The 24,964-nt window shown below is 40.4% G+C and overlaps 2 protein-coding genes and 1 pseudogene across 2 annotated transcripts; all 3 read left to right on the forward strand.

Moving 5' to 3' along the window:
* The first annotated feature begins 3,623 nt into the window (after positions 1 to 3,623).
* LOC103410123 (brefeldin A-inhibited guanine nucleotide-exchange protein 2-like) lies at positions 3,624 to 18,899 on the forward strand. Its single transcript, XM_029105652.2, has 11 exons — positions 3,624 to 5,118; positions 6,118 to 6,435; positions 6,617 to 6,962; positions 7,043 to 7,465; positions 7,563 to 7,852; positions 8,150 to 8,423; positions 15,368 to 15,867; positions 15,958 to 16,279; positions 16,406 to 16,787; positions 16,908 to 17,593; positions 17,995 to 18,899. The coding sequence occupies exons 1-11, from the start codon at positions 3,950 to 3,952 to the stop codon at positions 18,604 to 18,606; spliced, it is 5,322 nt and encodes a 1,773-aa protein (XP_028961485.2). The 5' UTR covers positions 3,624 to 3,949; the 3' UTR covers positions 18,607 to 18,899.
* A 734-nt stretch (positions 18,900 to 19,633) lies between these two features.
* LOC103439052 (probable calcium-binding protein CML23) lies at positions 19,634 to 20,485 on the forward strand (annotated as a pseudogene).
* Positions 20,486 to 23,611: 3,126 nt separating this feature from the next.
* LOC139197726 (uncharacterized) lies at positions 23,612 to 24,538 on the forward strand. Its single transcript, XM_070825678.1, has 2 exons — positions 23,612 to 23,814; positions 23,866 to 24,538. The coding sequence occupies exons 1-2, from the start codon at positions 23,612 to 23,614 to the stop codon at positions 24,536 to 24,538; spliced, it is 876 nt and encodes a 291-aa protein (XP_070681779.1).
* The last annotated feature ends 426 nt before the right edge of the window (positions 24,539 to 24,964 follow it).

Raw genomic sequence — 24,964 nt, forward strand, 5'->3', positions numbered from 1 at the left:
GTTATTAATCGCATGATTATTTGATATTATTGATGAAATGTTGTGTTGTGATATATTATGAATTTTCTGGTAACTATACAGGTGTTATAGTGAGGGGTTATAATGTTTTGCATGGTTTCTATTAAAATTATACTTACAGGGCCACTCACTCTTGTATTGTCTTCACCCTCCAGGTTTTATTAACTAAGCTTTCTTATCGTCAAAGATTTGTGGCGATTCTTAGTATTGGAGATTATTTTGAGGGTACGATTCTTAATTCACTCTTCTGTACTTGCTTATGCTCTAACGTCACGTGTGAATGGGGTTCATTCCCGCTCATCGGTGCACTCTGGTATTTAGGTACTCTTAGGTTTAAATTTATTCACATTTTCTTTCACATCAACACACTTTATGGCTTCGTCATCTTCCAGGTGTCGGTCAGCACAGCTCGATTCGGAGTCTTAGTGGACATTTCGGGTCGGGGTGTGTCATTAATGGTAGTTAACTAAACAAGAGTTTAGTTTGGGCCTATCACCCATATTATTTTTCTAAATAAATATTTTGGGATGAGACGTTACAGTTAAACTGACAAATTTTAAAAACTGCATAAAAGTGCCAAATGAGTTAGTAAATAACACCTTTAAAGAAAAATGTTGCTAACTCGTTTTAAGATGCTCTTACACTTCATTGATGCTTCAGCTAAAAGGTCAATGATTTTTTTTTTTTTTGGACAAAGGGCATAAAGCTAGAGAAAAAAAATTATAATAAAATGTCATGAGATGAAATGAGCTTAGTTATTTCAACAAGTAGAAGACATCGACAGATTGAAAAAGCTTACTAAAACAATACACCCAAATAAATTAAAATTTTCAAAACAAAGCAAGTCCAAATCAACATTTTATTAGATGGATAAGGATCCTCGTCGGATCGTCTTTGTGGGGATTCAGAGGATCTTGTAATCATTTAAAATTTAAAATTTAAAATTGAATATAAATAGTACCTAACGAAAACTGACTACACGATGTACGACGAATGGACATGATTACAAGATTCCCCGGATCCCAGCAAAGAGGATCCGGCGAGAATCTTTTTCCTTATTAGATTGAATATGGAATCAGATCCCCTCCGGACCCAAAAAATCTGAGCCTAAGGATCAAATGATTTGGATCATTGAAATTTGATCAAATGATTTGGACCATTGAAATTTGATCCAACGACTACAAATAGAGGGCCCCTCTAAAAGTTATAATAATTGTAGCCGTCGGATCGAATTTCAATGACCCGAATTATTTGATTCTTAGGCTCAGTTCCTTTGGGTCCGGAGGGGATCCGGTTCCATTGAATATCAACAAGGTTCCGCAGACTAGCATTGAAAAACAACATCAAATCTTTTGTACTAATTTTGTGTGTGACCTCTCTATATCCTTTATTACTAATTGACACGTGTTAAGTTCATGACAACGAAATTAAGGAGGTTACTAACACATGTCAATCAATAATATAGGCCACAAAAAGGTCACACACAAAATGAATGCATAATATGCAAGGTTCTAAAAAAGGCTAGGCGCTAGTCGGGCGGCCGGCTGGCGCCTAGGCAGATTTAGGTAAATTTTTTGTATATCTTGTAAATAAGTGCATATTGACACTTATAAAAAAATTATACTTGTATGAAATCCATAGATAAGATAATAAAAGAATGATAAAATGCAAAAAGAGTATCCAACAAGTCCAAATTTTAAAAACACATTAAGCATATATGCCATATAACCATAGTGAGAAGTATTGTAGGATGACACATGTACAATAAGTTCACAATTTAAAACCACATAAAATGCAAAATAGGAGGGAAATAAGGAAATATAGTAATGTAGATAGGAATATATTTTTTTTATTAAAAAAAAAAAACCGCCTAGCCTGCCTAGCGCCTAGCCCGCCTAGGGCCGCCTAGCTCGCCGCCTAGAGTTCAACCGATTTTTCCAACCGATTTGCAAGAAAACGCATTGGGTCACCACCGCTCAGCGCCTAGGCGGCTGCCTAGGCCGTTTTTTAGAACATTGATAATATGAATACTACTTAAGTACTCACTAGTGAGTACTTTATATACTCACTTTTTTATTTTAATCAAATCATATTTTAACACATGTTTTATTGTTAAGTAGACTAACTTTTAAAATCAAGGTAGCATCATCACATTCAAGCCCGGGCCCCCACCACATCCCGGGCTCGACTTCACCGTAGCATGATATTGTTCGCTTTGGGCCCCGACCACACTCTCACGGTTTTGTTTCTGGGAACTCACACGAGAACTTCCCAGTGGGTCACCCATCATGGGATTGCTTTCGCGCGAACTCGCTTAACTTCGGAGTTCCGATGGAACCCGAAGCCGATGAGCTTCCAAAAGACCTCGTGCTAGGTAGGGATGAGAATATACATATAAGACTTATAAGATTCACTCCCCTGGGCGATGCGTGATGTTACAGGCATCAATTGTAAATAAGTACATTAATTAACACTTTAATAATCCAATGATCAATAACCACGTCATATGATTTACAAAATTTGGTTTAAATAGTTTGACTTCTTAGCATTATCCTTTAAAAATAATAGATATGTTAATTAATTTTTCTGGAACTTTAAAAATTAAGGCTACTTAATACTACGATCTAGTAATATTCATCTTCACTTGTAAGTGAGCGGTTTTAGGTTCGATTTTCGTTAAAGTCAAATTTGAACCACATTTTTATTAATCTATTGTGAGGTTAATCCCACTCCATCATTCTTAGTGTAAATAATATCATTTAAAAAAAAAATACATGACATATTTTGATTGGACCAAATAAAAAAGTGAGTAAAATTTTCAAGGCTTGTTATATTAACACTCCACATATTGTTGCCTTTTTAGTTAAAAATTATCTTAATACACCCTACATATTTATCCATAATACCCTCCTACCTCACACTCTTAACATACACTTTACATTTTCTATATACACCCCACATTTTCTACATACACTCCATTCTCTTTACATCTTATGTGCAAATACATAATATCATCCAAAACCCATTTGGTGTGAAGCTGAAGGCCTGTGGGATACACCCCACATTTTCTATTTGCTGATGGAAATCTTGGAGGATTGAGACCCCAAGCTACTCCGTTTCCAGCATTGCTCTTCTACTCTCCTTGATTCTGTCCGTCGACTAATTTAACGTGTCGATCATCAACAATAATGATCGTTTGATGTCTATCACATAACCAAAACTTCACGTAAACAAAACTTCACATGAACAAGATATCTTGAAGCTTTCCGAAACATCGATCTCGTGTCCCATTCATAAAAAATAATTGTTCTCAATATTAATGTGTTTGTAGTTTCATTGCTTAATGTTTTGTTCTACAATGGAGGGTGAAATGGGTTATGAGAGTTGAAGAAGATAAATAATACGTTGAAAATGATTTGGGATGTATTTAGAAATTTCTTTATTATTTTTTTTAAACTTAATAAGGTCGAAATTGTCATTACATTATAAGGTACATAAATAATTTAATATTAAATTTTAATGTGGAGTAATGTACAGTGCTAATAAAAAAAAGCCCTTTTTCAACCTTAGACGATTTGAACTCATGGAAAACAAAGTAACAACACTCGATTCCCAAATGTAGCGAAATACCAAAAACACCCATCGAATCCAAACTGCCTTCAACGCAGTTCCCCAGCAGCACAGGGCCATTTCGGTCGTTTAAAATCCCACCATTGGACCTCCCCTTCCAAGAAAAAACGCGATCCAAATCTCAACGTCTCCTTCCCCTCTCTCACCTCTGTAATTTCTCGCTGAAGCTCTCTATGCCACTGAGTCAACCCGCTCACCGAGTCACGAACCCTCCCGGCCCGCCTCCGCAGTCCACAGCCGCAAGACGCTAGCCATTTCTCCAGATCCGGCTCACTGAGCCACACTCGCAGCAAGCTCGGGAATGGCTTCTTCGGAAGCCGATTCCCGTCTGAGGCAGGTGTTGTCCCCAGCCCTCGATAAGATCATCAAGAACGCCTCATGGCGGAAGCACGCCAAGCTCGCCAGCGAATGCAAAGCCGTGCTCGAGCGGCTCAGCAAGTCAAAACCCGACTCGAATTCTGACCCGGACAACTCTGAGCCGGGCCCTCTCCATGACGGAGGCTCCGAAGAGTACTCTCTTGCCGACTCCGAGTCCATTCTCAGCCCCGTGATCAACGCCGCCGGCTCCGGCGTATTGAAGATCGCCGATCCGGCTGTCGATTGCATCCAGAAGCTCATCGCCCATGGCTACTTGCGCGGCGAGGCTGACGCATCCGGTGGCGCAGCGGAAGCGAAGTTGCTCACGAGATTGATCGAGTCTGTGTGCAAATGCCACGATTTGGGGGACGATCAGATGGAGCTTCTGGTGTTGAAAACGCTGTTATCGGCAGTGACATCGATGTCGCTGCGAATTCACGGCGATTGCTTGCTGCAGATGGTGAGGACTTGCTACGACATCTACTTGGGGAGTAAGAATGTCGTTAATCAGACTACGGCGAAGGCGTCGCTGATCCAAATGCTGGTGATCGTGTTCAGAAGAATGGAGGCTGACTCGTCGACGGTTCCGATTCACCCGATCGTGGTGGCTGAGCTGATGGGTCCGATTGAGAAAGCCGATGCTGACGGCTCGATGACAATGTTCGTGCAGGGGTTTATCACCAAGATTATGTCCGACATTGATGGAGTTTTGAACCCTTCGACACCTACTAAGGTGTCATTGCGGCACGACGGGGCGTTCGAGACCACCACAGTGGAGACCACGAACCCTGCCGATTTGCTGGATTCGACTGATAAGGACATGTTGGATGCCAAATACTGGGAGATTAGTATGTACAAGACGGCATTGGAGGGCCGAAAAGGAGAATTGGCGGACGGAGAATTGGAGAGAGATGAGGATTTGGAGGTTCGGATTGGGAATAAGTTGAGAAGAGATGCGTTTTTGGTGTTTAGAGCTCTGTGTAAGCTGTCTATGAAGACTCCACCAAAAGAGGCATTGGCGGATCCGGAGTTGATGAAGGGAAAGATTGTTGCTTTGGAGCTTTTGAAGATTTTGTTGGAGAATGCTGGTGCTGTCTTTAGGACCAGCGAAAGGTACATCACTGCCTCTCATGTTATAATGCTTGTGGTTGGTTGGATGTTGCCATTTCATGTTGAGTGTTTAATTGTCTTGGTTATCTGTTCGGATTTAGCTGATTAGTGATTACATTCAGCTTACTTGCTCTAGATTCCAGCTTTAGCTTCATTATGTTTGTTGAGTATGCTGTTTATGTCTCTATGTTTGAGATTTTGTGCGGGAAGAGGGTTTATAAATAACAGAGATGGTGCAAGAGAATTTGGTTTCATTATTTAAATGATGGTTGGCATGATAATAGAACACAGGGCTAGGCATGGTCCGAGAGGAGTAGGAGAATCGCTAATATGTCAATTTGTAATTGCCTAGCTTGTAAGGCTGGTAGATAGATATGGTGGCTTCTTAGTTGTAGAACTGTAGTTTTACCTCTTCCATATGATCATAAGTAATAGTACATGCGATGCCCTTAGAACTAGGTGACCAGAAATTCATGCTATCATGAGTGTCTGGTAGCTCCTGATCAATTAATTTATTAAAGGACTTTGCTTAGATCTGAAACACGATTCAATTTGGGAGAAGCATATCTCCAGGCTTGCAGGCTCATAATGCAGATATGTCACTCCCTATTCTGAGCAAAACTAATTGGTATATCTCTTGAGGTATTTGAGTGGATCCCCAGATTAGACACATCTGTGCAATATGATACATGGTTTATCCCTGGATGTTGCTATTTTTTAGATCTTGGTTTAGTTTTCTGGCAATGCAATTTACATGCTGGTCTCTTCTGTGATTTTGGTTTCTGGTGTGCGCAAGTCTGTGCATGAGCACAAGACAGCATCTTAATAATGTTCACGAAGTCTCCTCTTGTAGTTTTTTATTTTTCTGTTCAACAAAATATGCACTTCTCATATTCAGGAAATAAAACTTGCTTTCACTATATTCATCTTCTAGATATGTTCAGTTTAGCTAGTTTTTTTTTCTCCTACCTTAAAATCTCTAATGATAAATTTTGTGAACAGGTTTTTAGGTGCGATTAAGCAATATTTATGTCTGTCACTGTTAAAGAACAGTGCTTCAACTCTTATGATAGTTTTTCAGCTATCTTGCTCCATCTTCATTAGTCTGGTGTCAAGATTTAGAGCTGGATTGAAAGCAGAGATCGGAGTATTTTTTCCTATGATTGTTCTCAGAGTTTTGGAAAATGTTGCACAACCCAATTTTCAGCAGAAGATGATAGTACTTCGGTTTCTTGAGAAGCTCTGTGTTGATTCCCAGATCTTGGTAGACGTATTTATCAACTATGATTGTGATGTCAATTCATCGAACATATTTGAGAGGTATGCTATGTTCTTTCCTGTAGAATCCACTTTAAATACTTTCAAATTTTAAAATCATTGAACAATAATATTGATTATCAAATTCAATAGCAGATGTCCTGCACTGTATGTAGGATTGTGAGTTATTGGTCTTGCATTAACAATGCCTTCTTTCTCCTTATTTTTTTTGCCATATTGCCAGGATGGTAAATGGCCTTCTTAAGACTGCCCAAGGTGTCCCTCCTGGTGTTGCCACCACATTCTTACCACCTCAGGAGGCAACTATGAAACTTGAAGCTATGAAGTGCTTAGTTGGTGTTTTGAGGTCGATTGGAGATTGGATGAATAAACAATTGCGTATTCCTGATCCTCATTCTAACAAGAAATTTGAGCCAACTGAGAATATTCCTGAACCAGGAGGTCTTCCCATGTCAAATGGGAACAGCGAGGAGCCTGTTGAAGGGTCAGACACTCATTCTGAAGCCTCCAGTGAGGCCTCTGACGCATTGACAATTGAACAACGCCGGGCTTACAAGCTGGAACTTCAGGTAAGGGCAAATGGTCTGGAATTCCATTAGATTCATCTATGGGCTGTTGCACTTGGAATCTAATGTATATTTTGTGGCAGGAAGGTATATCTCTTTTCAATCGGAAACCTAAAAAAGGAATTGAGTTTCTCATTAATGCAAACAAGGTGGGTAGTTCACCTGAGGAGATAGCTGCTTTTCTCAAAAATGGATCTGGTTTGAACAAGACTTTGATTGGGGATTACCTTGGAGAAAGAGAAGACTTATCGCTAAAAGTAATGCATGCTTATGTGGATTCCTTTGAATTTCGAGGCTTGGAGTTTGATGAGGCCATCAGGGCCTTTCTTCAAGGCTTTAGGTTGCCTGGTGAGGCACAGAAGATCGACAGAATAATGGAAAAGTTTGCGGAACGCTATTGCAAATGTAATCAGAAGGCTTTTACTAGTGCTGACACAGCCTATGTCCTTGCTTACTCCGTGATAATGCTCAACACTGATGCTCATAACCCTATGGTGAAGAACAAGGTGAGTTCACGATTTCACATATACCTTGATTTAATTGGATGACTGAAACAGATAGCTGACTGATGTCCCTCTCTTTCTGGCCATTTAAATTATGCAGATGTCAGCTGATGATTTTATAAGAAACAATCGTGGCATAGATGATGGAAAAGATCTACCTGAGGAGTACTTGAGGTCATTGTTTGAGCGAATATCAAGAAATGAGATTAAAATGAAAGAATATGAATTGGCTCCTCAAATACAGTCGGTGAACCCAAATCGGCTTTTGGGCTTGGACAGTATCTTGAATATTGTGATCCGTAAACGGGGGGAAGGAAATCAATTGGAAACCAGTGATGATCTTATCAAGCATATGCAAGAACAATTTAAAGAAAAAGCTCGCAAATCTGAGTAGGACTAACTGAACTCTCTGATATCAAATGTTTGGCTTCTTATTTGCCATTCCATTTTTATCAGGCCATAATTTCTTCGGAGTCCATAGATTTTACTTTCTAGGAGTTGTCTTATTGACTGAGGATTGTTATTTCTTGCTCGGCATAGTGCAAGTTTGACTATACTAAGATATTGTGCATTTACATTTAGGAATTTGTAATATTTCATATCTTTAGAATGCGGGTTATCTTGTAATCTAGAGTAGCTATTGATTAGAATTTATTCTTAATATATACTTGTATGGCCATTTTGTAGGTCAGTTTATTATGCTGCCACAGATGTGATAATTCTTAGATTCATGGTTGAGGTATGCTGGGCCCCTATGTTGGCTGCCTTCAGTGTTCCACTTGATCAAAGTGATGATGAAGTAGTTATTTCACTGTGTCTGGAAGGCTTTCGTCAGGCCATTCATGTTACTGCTGTAATGTCCATGAAGACCCATAGAGATGCTTTTGTCACTTCACTAGCAAAGTTTACTGCTCTCCACTCTCCTGCTGACATCAAGCAGAAGAATATTGATGCAATTAAGGTTAGCATATTGTTATACTCTACCATAGTTTATCAGGATGTGAATATGCATAAAGATTGTACTAGTTAGTTGTCCTTAATTTTCATGATGCTTTGAAGTAGTCTTATAGGAGAAATCATGTTACTTCGCTAATCATATCATACAACAACAACAACAACAACAACAACAAAGCCTTTTCCCACTAAGTGGGGTCGGCTATATGAATCCTAGAACGCCATTGCGCTCGGTTTTGTGTCATGTCCTCCGTTAGATCCAAGTACTCTAAGTCTTTTCTTAGAGTCTCTTCCAAAGTTTTCCTAGGTCTTCCTCTACCCCTTCGGCCCTGAACCTCTGTCCCGTAGTCACATCTTCGAACCGGAGCGTCAGTCGGCCTTCTTTGCACATGTCCAAATCACCGGAGCCGATTTTCTCTCATCTTTCTTACAATTTCGGCTACTCCTACTTTACCTCGGATATCCTCATTCCCAATCTTATCCTTTCTCGTGTGCCCACACATCCCACGAAGCATCCTCATCTCCGCTACACCCATTTTGTGTACGTGTTGATGCTTCACCACCCAACATTCTGTGCCATACAACATCGCTGGCCTTATTGCCGTCCTATAAAATTTTCCCTTGAGCTTCAGTGGCCTACGACGGTCACACAACACGCCGGATGCACTCTTTCCATCCAGCTCGTATTCTATGGTTGAGATCTCCATCTAATTCTCTGTTCTCTTGCAAGATAGATCCTAGGTAGCGAAAACGGTCGCTTTTTGTGATCTTCGCTAGATTGCTCCGGTCATTAGTGTGGATAAGTATATAAATGGATAGAGATAGGAAAGCAAACACAAGATGTATGTGGTTCACCCAGATTGGCTACGTCCACGGAATAGAAGAGTTCTCATTAATTGTGAAGGGTTTACACAAGTACATAGGTTCAAGCTCTCCTTTAGTGAGTACAAGTGAATGATTTAGTACAAATGACATTAGGAAATATTGTGGGAGAATGATCTCGTAATCACGAAACTTCTAAGTATCAGAGTGTGGTGTCGTCTTGACTTGCCTTATCTGTCTCATAGGTAGATGTGGTATCTTCTCTGGAAGTACTCTTCCTCCATCCAGGGGTGGTATCTTTAACTGGTGGAGATGCACAAGGTAATGTATCAATTTCACTTGAAGCTTACTTGTAGTTTCAGGCTTGGTCAAGCGCGATACAAACCATGTAGTAGGAGTCCTCCAAGTCGCCGAGCTAGGGGGTCTGCTGAAAGAGGTGACAGACAAGGTAAGCAATCAGAGCTCCGACTGATTGTTCACCTTCTCCCCATCTTGCAACAGCATGAAGGATAAAGAGAAGAAAAATGAGAAGAGATGATATGAGATACTTTTGCTTTTGAAGAAGTAACTTTCCACAGGCTTATTCTTGAACTGAGCTGGAGGGTTTTCTGGTTTCCTCCAGAGTATAAGGCCGACTGAAGAATTTGAGGGTCAAAACAAGTCCATCAAATCTAGAGTACGTTCCACCGTGCTGATATGGGATACTTTTGCTTTTGACAGAGTAATGGATGTATCGGCACGTGTGCTGTTACGCTTGTCTCCACATGCTTCCTTGTATCCTTCGCACTTGCCCTATCTGTTTCTCAAGCAGATGCAGAATCTTCCCTGGAAACATAAGATGTTGAAGATGAATACTCGAGAGCAATGCCAGGTAAGTAATCAGGTAAGGGGTTCCAGGCAGTCAGTTCCTGGCTGGAAGCTTGATTCCAAGTGCTGACTGATTGCTCTCTTTCTCCTTGTCTTGCAGGTAAAAACAAGGCCAAAAGAAAAGACAGGGAAAAAGCATGATATGGGATACTCTTGCTTTTAACCCTGATGATATGAGATATTCTTGCTCTAGTATAGCTTGTTTGCAGAGGTATTATCGGGGGGAAAGAAAGCTGAATATTTCGAAAGGCTTCGTTGGGAGTGCCCTCTCAGATATGATGAAGGGTTGAGCATTTTTGTAGGTCTGCCTGTCCGTTGGGGATGGAGGTCGACATATATAGGAGTCTCCCTAACAACAAGTAGTAATGCTATTCCTTTACCCTGCTCGGTCATAGCACGGTAGTGGGAGCTGCCAGTTTCACATGTTTTAACTCTGTCAGAGCACTTTGAAAAAGTGGTCTGTGGTATCTGGCTCTCGAGATTCGGAGAACGATGCCTCTTCGATTTTTGAGAAAGCAATCATGCTGGGGGTTTGACTCTCGAGATTCGGAGAGCAGTGTCTCTTCGATTTTTGAGGAAGTAATCATGTTGGGAGTCTGGCTCTCGAGATTCGGAGGGCGGTGCCTCTTCGATTTTGGAGCAAGCAATCTTGTTGGGAGTGTTGTCTCGAATGTGAGTAAAGGTTGGGCATGTTTGCTAGTCTACCTTGCCACGAAGCACAAAGGTTGACACACAGGGACTTTCCAATTATCCAGCAATGGTACTGTTCCTTTACCCTCTCTTCGATTTTGAGAAAGTAGTCATGTTGGGAGTCTGGCTCTCGAGATTCGGAGGACGGTGCCTCTTCGATTTTGGAGCAAGAAATCTTATTGGGAGTGTTTTCTCGAATGTGAGTAAAGGTTGGGCATGTTTGCTAGTCTACCTTGCCACGAAGCATAGAGGTTGACACACAGGAACTTTCCAATCATCCAGCAGTAGTACTGTTCCTTTACCCCTGTGGGTAATAATATGGTAGCTAGACCTTCAAAATTTATGTGTCCAAACTTTGTTAGTGCTGTTTCTTTGCTATTCTTTTACCTTTCTTAGTCAGAGCGATGTAGTGGGAGCTGCAAGCTTCACGTGCTCAACTTTGGCAGAGAACTTTGGCAAAGTTATCTGTGGTACCCATGAGCTATTGTTGCGTGTGGGAAGTGGGTGATTGAACAGTAAGATTCATGTGCTTTCTACTTCACCAGAAGTCTTCGACAGAATGCCCATAATTTCTGCAAAGCTGAGTGTGCGTGTGACAGGTGCTGACAAGGCTAGAAAAGTAGGTGCCTCTTCGATTTTTGAGATCGGCCCTCGTGATCTCTGAGCAGCCCAGCTTTTGAGAAAGTGAGCGCCTCTTCGATTGATTCGGAGAACGATGCCTCATCGATTTTTGAGAAAGCAATCATGCTGGGGGTCTGGCTCTCGAGATTCGGGGAGCAGTGTCTCTTCGATTTTTGAGAAAGTAATCATGTTGGGAGTCTGGCTCTCGAGATTCGGAGGGCGGTGCCTCTTCGATTTTGGAGCAAGCAATCTTGTTGGGAGTGTTTTCTCGAATGTGAGTAAAGGTTGGGCATGTTTGCTAGTCTACCTTGCCACGAAGCACAGAGGTTGACACACAGGGACTTTCCAATTATCCAGCAATGGTACTGTTCCTTTACCCTCTCTTCGATTTTTAAGAAAGTAGTCATGTTGGGAGTCTGGCTCTTGAGATTCGGAGGACGGTGCCTCTTCGATTTTGGAGCAAGAAATCTTATTGGGAGTGTTTTCTCGAATGTGAGTAAAGGTTGGGCATGTTTGCTAGTCTACCTTGCCACAAAGCACAGAGGTTGACACACATGGACTTTCCAATTATCCAGCAGTGATACTGTTCCTTTACCCTTGTGGGTAATAATATGGTAGCTAGACCTTCAAAATTTATGGGTCTAAACTTTGTTAGTGCTGTTTCTTTGCTATTCTTTTACCCTTCTTGGTCAGAGCGATGTAGTGGGAGCTGCAAGCTTCACGTGCTCAACTTGGGGAGCCCAACTTTTGAGAAAACGAGCGCCTCTTCGATTTCTGAGATCGGCCTTCGTGGTCTTTGAGCAGCCCAACTTTTGAGAAAGCAAACGCCTCTTCGATTTCTGAGATCAACCCTCGTGATCTCTAAGCAGCCCAGCTTTTGAGAAAGTAAACGCCTCTTCGATTTCTGAGCAGGCGCCTCTTCGATTTCTGAAGCTCCGTCGAGTGCAGATTTTTATAGGGGCTGGCATTAAGTTCCAAAGCACACTTGAATCTCCACCAGTAGAAGCTTCATTCTTGCACTTCTAAGATCTTGATTTGTCCGACCTCTTCTCTCTTCAACACCTTTGAAAATGTCTGGCCCCTCCGACCGTCGTTTTGACTTGAACCTTGTTGAAGAGGCAGTCCCGCCTTCTCCAGACAACATATGGCGCCCATCCTTCGTCTCCCCTACTGGTCCTCTTACCGTTGGGGATTCCGTGATGAAGAATGATATGACCGCTGCGGTGTTGGCCAGGAACCTTCTCACTCCCAAAGATAACAGACTACTTTCCAAACGGTCTGATGAGTTAGCTGTTAAGGATTCGCTGGCTCTCAGTGTTCAGTGTGTAGGTTCTGTGTCTAATATGGCCCAACGCCTATTTGCTCGAACCCGCCAAGTTGAATCATTGGTGGCTGAAGTGATGAGTCTCAAACAGGAGATTAGAGGGCTCAAGCATGAGAATAAACAGTTGCACCGGCTCGCACATGACTATGCTACAAACATGAAGAGGAAGCTTGACCAGATGAAGGAAACTGATGGTCAGGTTTTACTTGATCATCAGAGATTTGTGGGTTTGTTCCAAAGGCATTTATTGCCTTCGTCTTCTGGGGCTGTACCGCGTAATGAAGCTCCAAATGATCAACCTCTGATGCCTCCTCCTTTTAGGGTTCTGTCCAGTACTGAGGCTCCAAATGATCCCCCTCCGGTGCCTTCTCTTTCTGGGGCTCTACCGACTGCTGAGACTTCTCCTAAGCAACCTTTGTGAAGGCTCCCTCTTGTGTGTTTATTTTGACTCATGTATATGTACATATTTGTAGCTTATCGGGGATATCAATAAATAAGCTTTCCTTCATTTCAACGTATTGTGTTAAATACACCAAAGCCTTCTTCGCTAAGTTCTTTGAATTTTCTTTTGTTGAAGCTTGTATGTTGAAGCTTTCTGAGTGGAGCATGTAGGTTGGGGCAGTGTTCCCTTAATTTCCCGAGTGAGGAAAACTTCTCGGTTGGAAACTTGGAAAATCCAAGTCACTGAGTGGGATCGGCTATATGAATCTTAGAACGCCATTGTGCTCGATCCTGTGTCATGTCCTTCGTTAGATCCAAGTACTCTAAGTCTTTTCTTAGAGTCTCTTCCAAAGTTTTCCTAGGTCTTCCTCTACCCCTTCGGCCCTGAACCTCTGTCCCATAGTCGCATCTTCTAATCGGAGCGTCAGTAGGCCTTCTTTGCACAGCTAATCATATCATAGTTTTGAACAATTTGGATGCGAAGTTATTTTACTTCTGTTTTCTCATGCTTAACCTGTCATCTTGGCAGATATGTAATGCAGCATAATAAGTATAAAGGTTTGCATGGAAATAATATGTTCACTTGAACAATTGTGCAAAAACCTCACATCACCTGTGATCTGTTTTCATCCCTTATTATTTCGGATGTCTGCATTTTTACCCTTCCAATAAAATTGATTCTGAAGTGAAATTGATATCTTAAGTTGGCAAAAATATAAAGATTTGAGTTACTGGTCTTAACTAGAATAATAATGTGCTGTCCCAAGAATGAACCAGGAAAAGAAAGCGAAGAAATTTTCAATTTAGAGATAAAACTGCATAGTTAAACACTTTGCACGGATGGCAGAAGAGTGTTTAGGAGAAGAGCAATGTTTTAAAGAACTCGCCTCGGGGCACGCCTAGGGCCCCCTTGAGGCTGGGTGGTGAGGCAAACACCTCTGTTTTGCTGGAGTAGGCGAAATGCTTTGCCGGAGACACCGAGGCAGCGGAGGCGCGCCTCAAGGCGCCGTCCAGGCGCCTTTCTGCCCCTTTTTTTTTTTTTTTTTTTAAAAAAACCACCCAAACCCAAAACGATGCCGTTTGGGTAAGGGTTTTTAGACTCAGGTACAGAATACAGATAACAGATTCCACCCCATACCTTCGAAGGCTTCGATCCCTTTCTTCACCTTCTTCTCCCGCGCGCCAGAGGCCCAGAACACAGCCGCTGTCACCCCAGGCGCTGTCCTCTCCCAGTCGCCACGCCGCCGTCACCACGCCACCGTCTCCACACCGTGATCACCCCACCGCCATCGCCACAGCACCATCAGGAAGCCCAGAAATCCCCAATTTAAGATTAGGGTTTTATTGTTTAGGCAGCCGCAGAACAGAATCGTATAACTTGTAGTTGTAGGGCTGGGTTTTATTGTTTGGGGCCTTTATAACTTGTAGAACTTGTGAGTTGTGATAAAGTTTTATGTGTTTAGGCAGAAATGAATTGATGCTTCTAGTGGAATTATTTTGTTTTTTTTCTTTATTTATTTGCAAACCTTTGTGTGGAATTACTTTGTATTTTTTCTTACTTTGTTTTTTTCTTTAATAGCATGCAGTTAGGAAAGATTTTGCTTAATGTGTTGTACTTTGTTTCTTTAATAGCATGCAGTTAGGAAAGATTTGGATGAATGATTGTTTTCTTTGTTTGTATTACCTTTTGAATGATGAATTTGGGTAATATTACCTTTGAATGATGAATTTAGATGATATTATCTTTTGAATGACTATGGATTTGAATGAAAAATTGAGAATGAATGTTTATTTTACATAGTATTATTTTTTATACAATTATATGTATAATACATAAACATATATATTAAAAAAAAATTATTCCCGTAAGGCTTCACCTCACACCTCACGCCTCACGCCTAGGCTGGGCTTCGCCTCAGACGCCTCGCCCACGCCTCACACTTTTAATACATTGGAGAGTCATGCATGTGCTTGTATCGTTATCTGTGAAATAAATATGAACATGGTGTATAATTGATGTTGTGTAAGTTACAACATCTGTTTCGATTTTGTGCTCCTAGGACTTGCTGACAGTCTCTCATAATGTTACTTATGCACCATCATGTGACAGGTTCGGCACAGTAATATGCTCAAGTGCTTGTGCTTTGAGACGAATCTAACATTTTGTTTGGTCATATTTTTCATAGGCAATAGTGACAATTGCAGATGAAGATGGGAACTACCTCCAAGAAGCTTGGGAGCATATTTTGACATGTGTTTCTCGGTTTGAACATCTACATCTCTTGGGAGAGGGTGCTCCTCCAGATGCCACGTTCTTTGCTTTTCCTCAGAATGAGTCAGAAAAATCAAAACAGGCTAAGTCAACTATCCTTCCTGTTTTGAAAAAGAAGGGGCAAGGAAGGATGCAGTATGCAGCAGCTGCTGTGTTGCGAGGTTCATATGATAGTGCTGGTATTGGTGGGAATGCTTCTGGGGCGGTCACATCAGAACAGATGAACAATTTGGTTTCTAATTTAAACATGCTAGAACAAGTTGGTGAAATGAGCCGCATATTCACACGGAGTGAGAAGCTAAATAGTGAGGCAATTGTAGATTTTGTTAAGGCACTTTGCAAGGTCTCTATGGAAGAATTGCGATCGGCATCTGATCCTCGAGTTTTCAGCCTTACAAAGATTGTTGAGATTGCGTATGGATCACCCTACTTCAATCTTATTTATGTGCTTTGTAAAACAAAAAAAAACTGTAGAATTTGACCTGAATTGTTTTCTTGTAACAGGCATTATAACATGAATCGCATCAGGCTTGTGTGGTCTAGCATCTGGCATGTGCTCTCTAATTTCTTTGTGACAATTGGCTGTTCTGAAAACCTGTCAATTGCCATTTTTGCTATGGATTCTCTACGCCAGTTGTCAATGAAATTTTTGGACCGAGAAGAGTTGGCTAATTATAATTTTCAGAATGAGTTTATGAAACCTTTTGTCATTGTTATGCGTAAAAGCAGTGCAGTTGAAATACGTGAATTGATCATCAGATGTGTTTCACAAATGGTATTTTCTCGTGTCAACAATGTCAAATCTGGATGGAAGAGCATGTTCATGGTACTAGAATATTCCCAGTCCTTATTTCTTTGTGATACGCTTAATTCTACAGGCGATAAAAATTAATTTGATTTTATGAATTATTCTTGTTGCATACTGATAGTTCTCCATTGCTATGTTATTCAGGTCTTCACTACGGCAGCTTATGACGACCACAAAAACATTGTACTCTTGGCCTTTGAAATAATTGAGAAGATTATTCGAGACTATTTTCCGTACATTACTGAGACTGAAACCACTACCTTTACCGACTGCGTGAATTGCCTAATTGCATTTACCAATAGTAGATTCAACAGAGACATTAGCCTCAATGCTATTGCTTTTCTTCGATTTTGTGCTACAAAACTTGCAGATGGAGGTCTTGGTTCCACATCAAAAAATAAGGACAAGGAGGCTTCTGTAAAAATCTCTCCATCTTCACCTCAAGCCTGGAAAGGTGGAAAACAAGAAAATGGTGAATTACCAGATAAGGACGACCATATCTATTGCTGGTTCCCCTTATTGGCTGGTAAGGATACTGCTAAATTGGTGCTGATAAACATAATGTTCCAGAGCGTTTGTGTTAAATTTTTGAGCTTTTTAATTTATCACACTGGGAAAGAGTTATTTATTTATCTTCACTCTGCAGGTTTATCTGAGCTTAGCTTTGATCCTAGGCCTGAAATCAGGAGGAGTGCCTTACAAGTACTGTTTGAAACTTTACGTAACCATGGTCACCTTTTCTCACTACCTTTGTGGGAAAGGGTGTTTGAATCAGTGCTATTTCCAATATTTGATTATGTGCGGCATGCTATTGATCCTTCTGGGGAAGGTTCACCAGGGCAAGGGACTGATGGTGATGTGGGCGACCTTGACCAAGATGCCTGGCTCTATGAGACATGCACATTGGCACTTCAATTAGTTGTTGATCTCTTTGTCAAATTTTATACCACAGTCAATCCGCTATTGAAGAAAGTTTTGGTGCTTTTAGTCAGTTTTATTGGACGACCACACCAAAGCTTAGCTGGTATAGGTATAGCTGCATTTGTGCGGTTGATGAGCAATGCAGGGGATCTATTTTCTGATGAAAAGTGGCTACAAGTGGTTTCATCATTAAAAGAAGCAGCCAATTCAGCGCTTCCTGATTTCTCTTTCATTGTTAGTGGAGATAGTATCATTAGAAGCCACGAACATGCTTTGAGCAGAGAAGAGAATGGAGAGGCCACTGTGTCTGGCAGGAGGGATGAGGATTCAGAGAGATTGAGGACAAACCACCTGTATGCTGGAATATCTGACGTCAAGTGCCGAGCTGCTGTTCAACTTTTACTGATTCAGGTAATTTCTACTCCAATTACAGGTGTTGGATAGGTTGGACAAACCACCTTTACATTGATTATAGGATGCAGCTTGGATATGTTTGAGTTGGCATGAACTCTAGTCTTTTTCGTACGGACCCAATTGAAAAACAACCCAATATACAGGGACCAAATTTGAAGTCTTGGAAGTATATCACAATAACCATTTCTTTTGAATTTTATTGTTTTGCTATCCAGTTACAGTTTTTGAAAATAGAAAATGCTGGAGTGACAATCAATTTGAAGATAGGGCAAACCTTTGAATGCCTATATGCATGTGTGCATTGTGCGAGAGTGCGTGATATATACATGTTTTAAGATATTTACATGTTATCATGTCATTACGGTTTCGTGAGGTTTGTCTTTCAATATATTTGGCAGGCGGTGATGGAGATTTACACCATGTACCGGTCTCACCTTTCTGCGAGGAACACGTTAGTCCTTTTTGATGCTTTGCATGATGTTGCATCTCACGCTCACAAGATTAACACTGATACCACTTTACGAGCAAGGTTACAAGAATTTGGCTCCGTGACCCAAATGCAAGACCCTCCACTGTTGCGCATCGAGAACGAATCTTACCAAATATGCCTTACATTGTTACAGAACATTATAGAGGATACACCGACAGGTTACAATGAGGCGGAGGTGGAGTCCTACATCGTGGACCTCTGTAGAGAGGTTTTACAGTTCTATATTGAAGCTGCCAGCTCTGGAAAGGTATCTGAATCATCCAAGGGGCAGCAGCACCATTGGCTAATTCCTCTAGGTTCTGGGGGACGAAGAGAGTTGGCTCAACGTGCCCCGCTTATTGTGGCAACTCTCCAGACTATCTGTAGTTTGGGAGAGACCTCATTTGAAAACAACCTGCCTCAGTTCTTCCCCCTTCTTTCCAGCTTGATAAGTTGTGAACATGGTTCAAATGAGGTCCAGATTGCCCTCGGTGACATGCTCAGCTCATCCGTGGGGCCTGTGTTGCTTCGGTCATGTTGAACAGGTGAGATAGGGGCCTGCATTTGAGATGTATGATAATTTTACCCCAAGTCTTTGTAGTCTTCATTTTCGTATTCTTTTTATTCGTTATCGGAAATATAGTTGGATAGTGTGTATGAAGAGTTAGTAGCAATGTTTTGGATTTGATTGACTAGTGCTTCTGAACCTTCTGTAGTCTTATCTGAGAGTAGCTCCGTTTAGAATTTATACATCTCTTCAGGAGTTTTGATGTTGTATGCTAGTCACATTTTTTGTTTTACGGTAATCAGACGTGGACTCAGTTCGTCTTCCCAGTTCGAGAGTACCTTTTTTGTCAATGTTTTGTGAGGACTTGCATGAAACATGGTTATTGTCACTGTGACGTCTTGATTTGACAATACAATGTCGTGTGAACATATTTAGCAGTCGCTTTTCATTGTGTCGTAAAACCCAACGGAAATGCTTGTTCGTACACAAGAAGACGGGTAATGGGAAATATTAGAATTATGATGGATGAACTTGGTAATGCATCTCATAAATCATCAAGCATGAGATACTTGATGATTTGTATCGTGTAGAGGTGAGATTTGAGCACATTATTTCGGGTATGAGGTAAATATTCTTAACCGTTTGAATTTCGAGTCTCAAGCTCCGCAAATCCGTGATGTGGAACTTACATTTAGGGTGAAATAAGTAAGTGAACAATGTTTGACAATTTTCCAGAAAACACCAACCGAAAGTCAATTAGAGACCTCAATTTGCGGAGGCCACGAGTGATCGACAGTGATAGTCTTACCGGCACTTGTCGAATCATATAAAACCCAGCTGGCATCCACCAAGCCAGGTCTAATCAAATCATTTCCCCCAGCTTATAATTCAAAGACTTGGCCCGACTCTCTCTCTCTCTCTCTCATATATATACATATAGGTGCAGTTGGGCTTCTAGGGTTTGTAGTCGTAGAGAAATTACAAGCTCACAAAAGCTACCATGCAAACCTCAACTGGTCACAAAAGCTACCATGCAAACCTCAACTTGTCGCTAGTCAAGTTAGCTCGAGCAATTTGCACTTCTTTATGCTTTCAAGTTTGAATTTTCTTCTGTAATTTACAACTCAACACTACTCTTCTACTGTATTTTGCAAGAGCCAATAACTCTACCCTCTCTTATCACACAATTTTGTCAGCTACAATGAGTTGTATCAGAATTTTCTTGGAATCAACCATCCAGAGGATGACAAGTGGATGCAAGAAAAGAAAGCCACCAAAACTTTCTTCCATCTTTGATGCGCCAGCAGCTGCAACCTCATCTTTTGCAGCCATGGAAGTCTCCAACCAGTTCAAGCAAGTGTTTAAAGTCATGGATGCAAACGGGGACGGGAAAATCTCCCCTCTCGAGCTGAGCGACATGCTCTCGTGCCTCGGATACAAGAAGTCGATCGCCACAATGGAAGCTGAAGGGATTTCGAGGGAAATGGATTTTAATGGAGACGGATTCTTAGACTTGGATGAATTCATTACTGCAGTGAAGGTCGATAGATCAAGAAATAATAGTAATAATGTTGGGTTTGGGGAATGAGGAAGAAGAGTGTGAACTCATGGATGCTTTTCGTATTTTCGACGCGGATAAGAACAGGAAAATTTCAGCCGAGGAGTTGCAGAAGGTTTTGGTGAGCCTTGGATGCCAAAAATGTAGTCTGAAAGAGTGTAGGAAGATGATTAAAGGGGTTGATAGGAAGGGAGATGGAGCTGTGGATTTTGAAGAATTTAGGTTGATGATGACAAAAAATTATGTGAGTTGAATGAAGATCAATTGGAGTCCACTACATGAATCGGATTTAAGTTAGGCTGCGGCTAAATCATGTATAAATTAAATGGAAAGAAACTTAGTTTTGATTACGAAGATTTTAGAATGCATACTTTTGTATAAATTGTTTGAGTCTTTTCCAAAGAAAACGGGTTCATCACTTGATTGTGTGTGTAGAGATGGGTGGAAAAAAAATTCTCGAAAATCCCAAATTGAACTGAAAAAATCTCAATCCCAAATCAAAAATTTCCCAAACCGAAATTCCCGAAATTTTTAGAATGCTATCCCGAACGGATCCCGAAATTTCGGTACGGGATTCGGGATTGGCTTCTGGATATTTCGGGAATCCTATATCGAATTGAAAATATATAATATTAATTATATATATATATATTTATACATATATATTATATATATTATTCTTTTATAATTGATGCTGTAGTTTCTAATTCATGCTCTACAACCTAGAATGCCCTACACCTTGCATATTTTTCATGTTCTGTTTGATATTCATTTGGATTTTATTATTGTTGCTGCCATGACTGATGATTTCAGAATGCTTGATTCTTTTGTCTCTCAATAGATTGCAAAAAGGGTTTAATTAATTTGAATTTTGACTTTGATAAAAACAATCAGACATGCCAGTGTTCGATTAAAGGGTAGTGTGAATGAAATGAAATTCCTAGTTCATGAATGTGTTCTTGAATTATATATTTGAAGAACAATTCATAATTTCATATTTCAATTTGGAATTCCCGATTTGTCCCGAAATCCAGAAAATATTTTAGGATTCCCGAAAATTTGGTTTGGGATTGGTCTTCGAATTCCCGTCCCGAAAAATTTTGGTTTGGGATTCAAGATACTAGTTTCGGTATGGTATCCCATACAAAACCACCCCTAATTATAGCTCTTAAGAGCAAGTGGTGGATTGGTGGTGGATATAATGAAAAATAAATATTTCTGAAAAGGTTATGTCTAAAAGTTTATAAGAAGGCAGAATATGCTCCCCACCACAATTCCCTCCCTTTCTCCCTCTCTTTTTTTTTTTTTATTTTTTATTTTTTATTTTTTTATATATTAATTTTTAGAAAAGGAACCAGCTAGTGGCCGTCACAGCAATCCAATTTTTCGATGGCCAGGAAGACTTACAGAGACATTTCAGCCTTCCTTGGCCACTATTGGGCAATTCACCAAACCCAAAACGTAACGTATAAAATACAGACTTGAAATTCACCCTTAACACTGAACCACCCCGCTATGGTTTTACTTTCTCCCTCTTTGACTGCACTTCTAGTTTCTTGGACTCTCTCTCTCTCTCTCTCTCTCTCTCTCTCGTTGGACGGTATTGTCCATAACATGGGTCCTCCATCTTTTCTTCAACTATGAGAGATTATTCATTAGTGCTTGTCAATCGGGTTGTGTGAATCAAACAAACAAACAAAACATTGTTAGATGCAGTTTTCCTGAGTTGACAAGACAAAACATTGTTTGGACTTGTCAATTACGGACAAGGATTGTCTGCCCTCCACTTCCGGTGCCCTCCTCGTGCCCTCCTGTTTGTGTGGTCACGGTTAAGCCACGTCAACATTTTATATTGTTTTTTTTATAGATATAATAAGACAAAAATGAATAATAATATAAAATGTTAACGTGGCTTAACCGTGAGCACACAAAATAGGAGATCACCGGAAGTGGAGGGCAGACAATCCTTGTCCATCAATTGCGAACCAAGGTCACCTTGTCACAATAAAATATTTGTGAAAAAACCCACTCTTACAAGTTTATTGACATTGGGATACAGGAATTCAGATGCACGATTTATTGGCAAGAGTTTTCAGTTTATATGAAATACACCGACGCATGTTGAAAAACCACAACGGTTAAATATGATTTTTGGTTCTGAGATTTTTTTTTTAATCCTTGATTTTGTCTATGTTGACGGTTGCATGACATTTGTAAATTGACATTAAAAAACAAACATAAAAGGTAAAAGACAAGGATAAAATTGACGTATTATAATAAAACGCATGCACTAATGAATTACTATTGAAAATGCTGTGGGTGGTGAATGCCCACAGTGCCTTTGGTAAAGTTTTTCAATACCCTTACAGTGCCTTTGGTAAAGTTTTTCAATACCCTTACAGATTGGTTTTCAACATTGGCAGATGAATGAAAACCTTGGTAGATGAATGTAGACTTTGGAAACAACATGATCCTATTTTCAAAGTCATGGGATGAAAATTTCAAATTGTAATAGTGCGAGTTGCTATATAAATAGAGCACTCAACTGCAATCAGAATATACAGAAGAAAAGAAAGAAAAATCAATAACATCATCTATTCCTCCGTCTTTTATTTGTCATCCTCTTGTACTTTAATTACAGTGTGATACTTTATATCTGTTTCGCTCCATTCACTAAAAAGGTTATCCCGCTAACTTTTGACATATTTATAACACGTTATCAGCACGAGTCTCTAAAATATAACTATTTCTCATTCTTCTTCGCCGAATGCAAATCATTTCTCTTCGCCGAACGAAAAAAAAAAGTGTTTCCTCTAAGGTTTTTACTGTTCATCTTCTTCCTCTTCCTCAACTACGTGATATACCCTCGCGACGAACTGTTTGCTCCATGTCTGCTTCTAGTTCTCAACCTAACAGTTACATACATCTTTGATTTCTTGTTTGGTGTAGATATTGATTACTAAACCAATATTTATTTATGTTGATTTACTGCAATCCAAGATGGTGCGGTACAATCACCCATCTTGAACTGCAAATTTAATCTTACTGCGATCCAAGATGGTGCAGTATCATCGCCTATCTTGGACTGCAGATTTAATTTCATTGCAAATTTTAGGTGGAGCGATATAATCTCCCACCCTACCATGTATATTTAAATTTGCTTACTGTTTAATTTCATTGCAAATTTAGGTGGAGTGGTATAATCGCCCACCCTGCTCTGCGTATTTAAATTTTCCTGCTACTTGAGGGTGTGGAATAATCGTCAATTCTATGTTATATTATTTCAATAAGAATGGTGCGGTACAATCGCCCTCCTCATTCATCTTGAAAATCTCGAGCCTGAAGTTTCGAGTGCTTATCATTTTGGCCTGAAGATCAAAATGAAAAAGTTGTAAGAACCAGAAGTTCTAACATTATATTCCTCCAGGAATACATATTATTGCAAGTTCTTACACATCTCATTTTCTTTCAAAAAAGAAAATGGTGAACTTGGCGAAGCTTGATTATGCTGCCCTGGACATTACCGGGAAAAATTACCTTACTTGTGTACTGGATACCAAGATCCATCTAGAAGCAGGGAATCTTGGAGATACCATCAGGGAAGAGGACATCTCATCCTCTCAAGAGCGAGCGAAGACTATGATTTTTATTCGTCGCCATCTTGATGAGGCAATAAAGAGCGAGTACTTAACGGTTGAAGATCCGTTAACTCTTTAGAATGCATTGAGAAACAGATACAATCACCAGACAACAATGATTCTTCTAAGAGCTCGCTATGAAAGGACTTACCTAAGGATCCAGGATTTCAAGTCAGTGGCTGAGTACAATTCTGCGTTGTTCAGAATTAGCTCTCAGATGAAGCTCTGTGGGGATACTATTCCTGAGGAAAATTTGCTGGAAAAGACTTTCAGCACATTTCATGCCTCTAACGTGCTCCTGCAGCAGCAGTATAAAGCACGAGGCTTCATTGAATACAACCAGTTGATATCTGTGCTCTTGGTAGCTGAACAGAACAATGAGCTCATGATGAAAAACCATAATTCCCGACCTACTGGATCTGCACCATTCCTAGAAGTGAATGCTGCTTCCCTCAAAGTGAATGCCACATCCTCTGGTGGCGATAATCATAAACGAGGACGTGGCCACAAGCGAGGTCGATGGAACATGAAAGGTAAGAACCATGGTGGTCAGTTTCATAACCAGGTTCCAAGGCATAATTCAGGGCCGATCTTTAAAAATGTGAATCACCACAAAGGCAAAGCTCACATGAACAATGCTCACAGGAACTCTGAAGGAGCCTGCCATAGGTGTGGTGGCAATGAGTATTGGGCGCATACCTGTCGTACCCCAAAACATTTGGTAGATCTATATCAAGCCTCCCTCAATGAGAAGGGTGTCGATACCTGATAAGAGCATATTTACACCACTTAGTTAGCTTGTTTTCTTGCATTTATTTTGTTAGTTCATAGTTATTTTAGTATTTTAAGCTATTTTCGTGTGTTTGTAGGTTCAAAGGGCTAAAGTAGCAAGAAAGTGCATTTTGGAGCCTTTTGGAGCAGTTTTGAGCTTGGAATGGATATCACATGCATGGAGTAAGGTGGATGGACGAAATTGAAGACCAAAAGAGACTAGGATTATGCTGAAGTTATGAAGGAATTAATTCAAGAAAAGGAAGTAAAAGATGCAAGCAAGAAAGAAGGAATGTTAGCCAAAGTTACCTTATTTTGTCCTAAACTTTCCTAATCCTTCACCATTTAATTTCCAGCTGCAAGGAGGATCTTTAATTAAATTAGGAGACTTAATTAGACCTAATTACATTCCTAAAAACTCATT

The sequence above is a fragment of the Malus domestica genome, chromosome 07, assembly GCF_042453785.1.
Source record: "Malus domestica chromosome 07, GDT2T_hap1".
Lineage (NCBI taxonomy): Eukaryota > Viridiplantae > Streptophyta > Magnoliopsida > Rosales > Rosaceae > Malus > Malus domestica.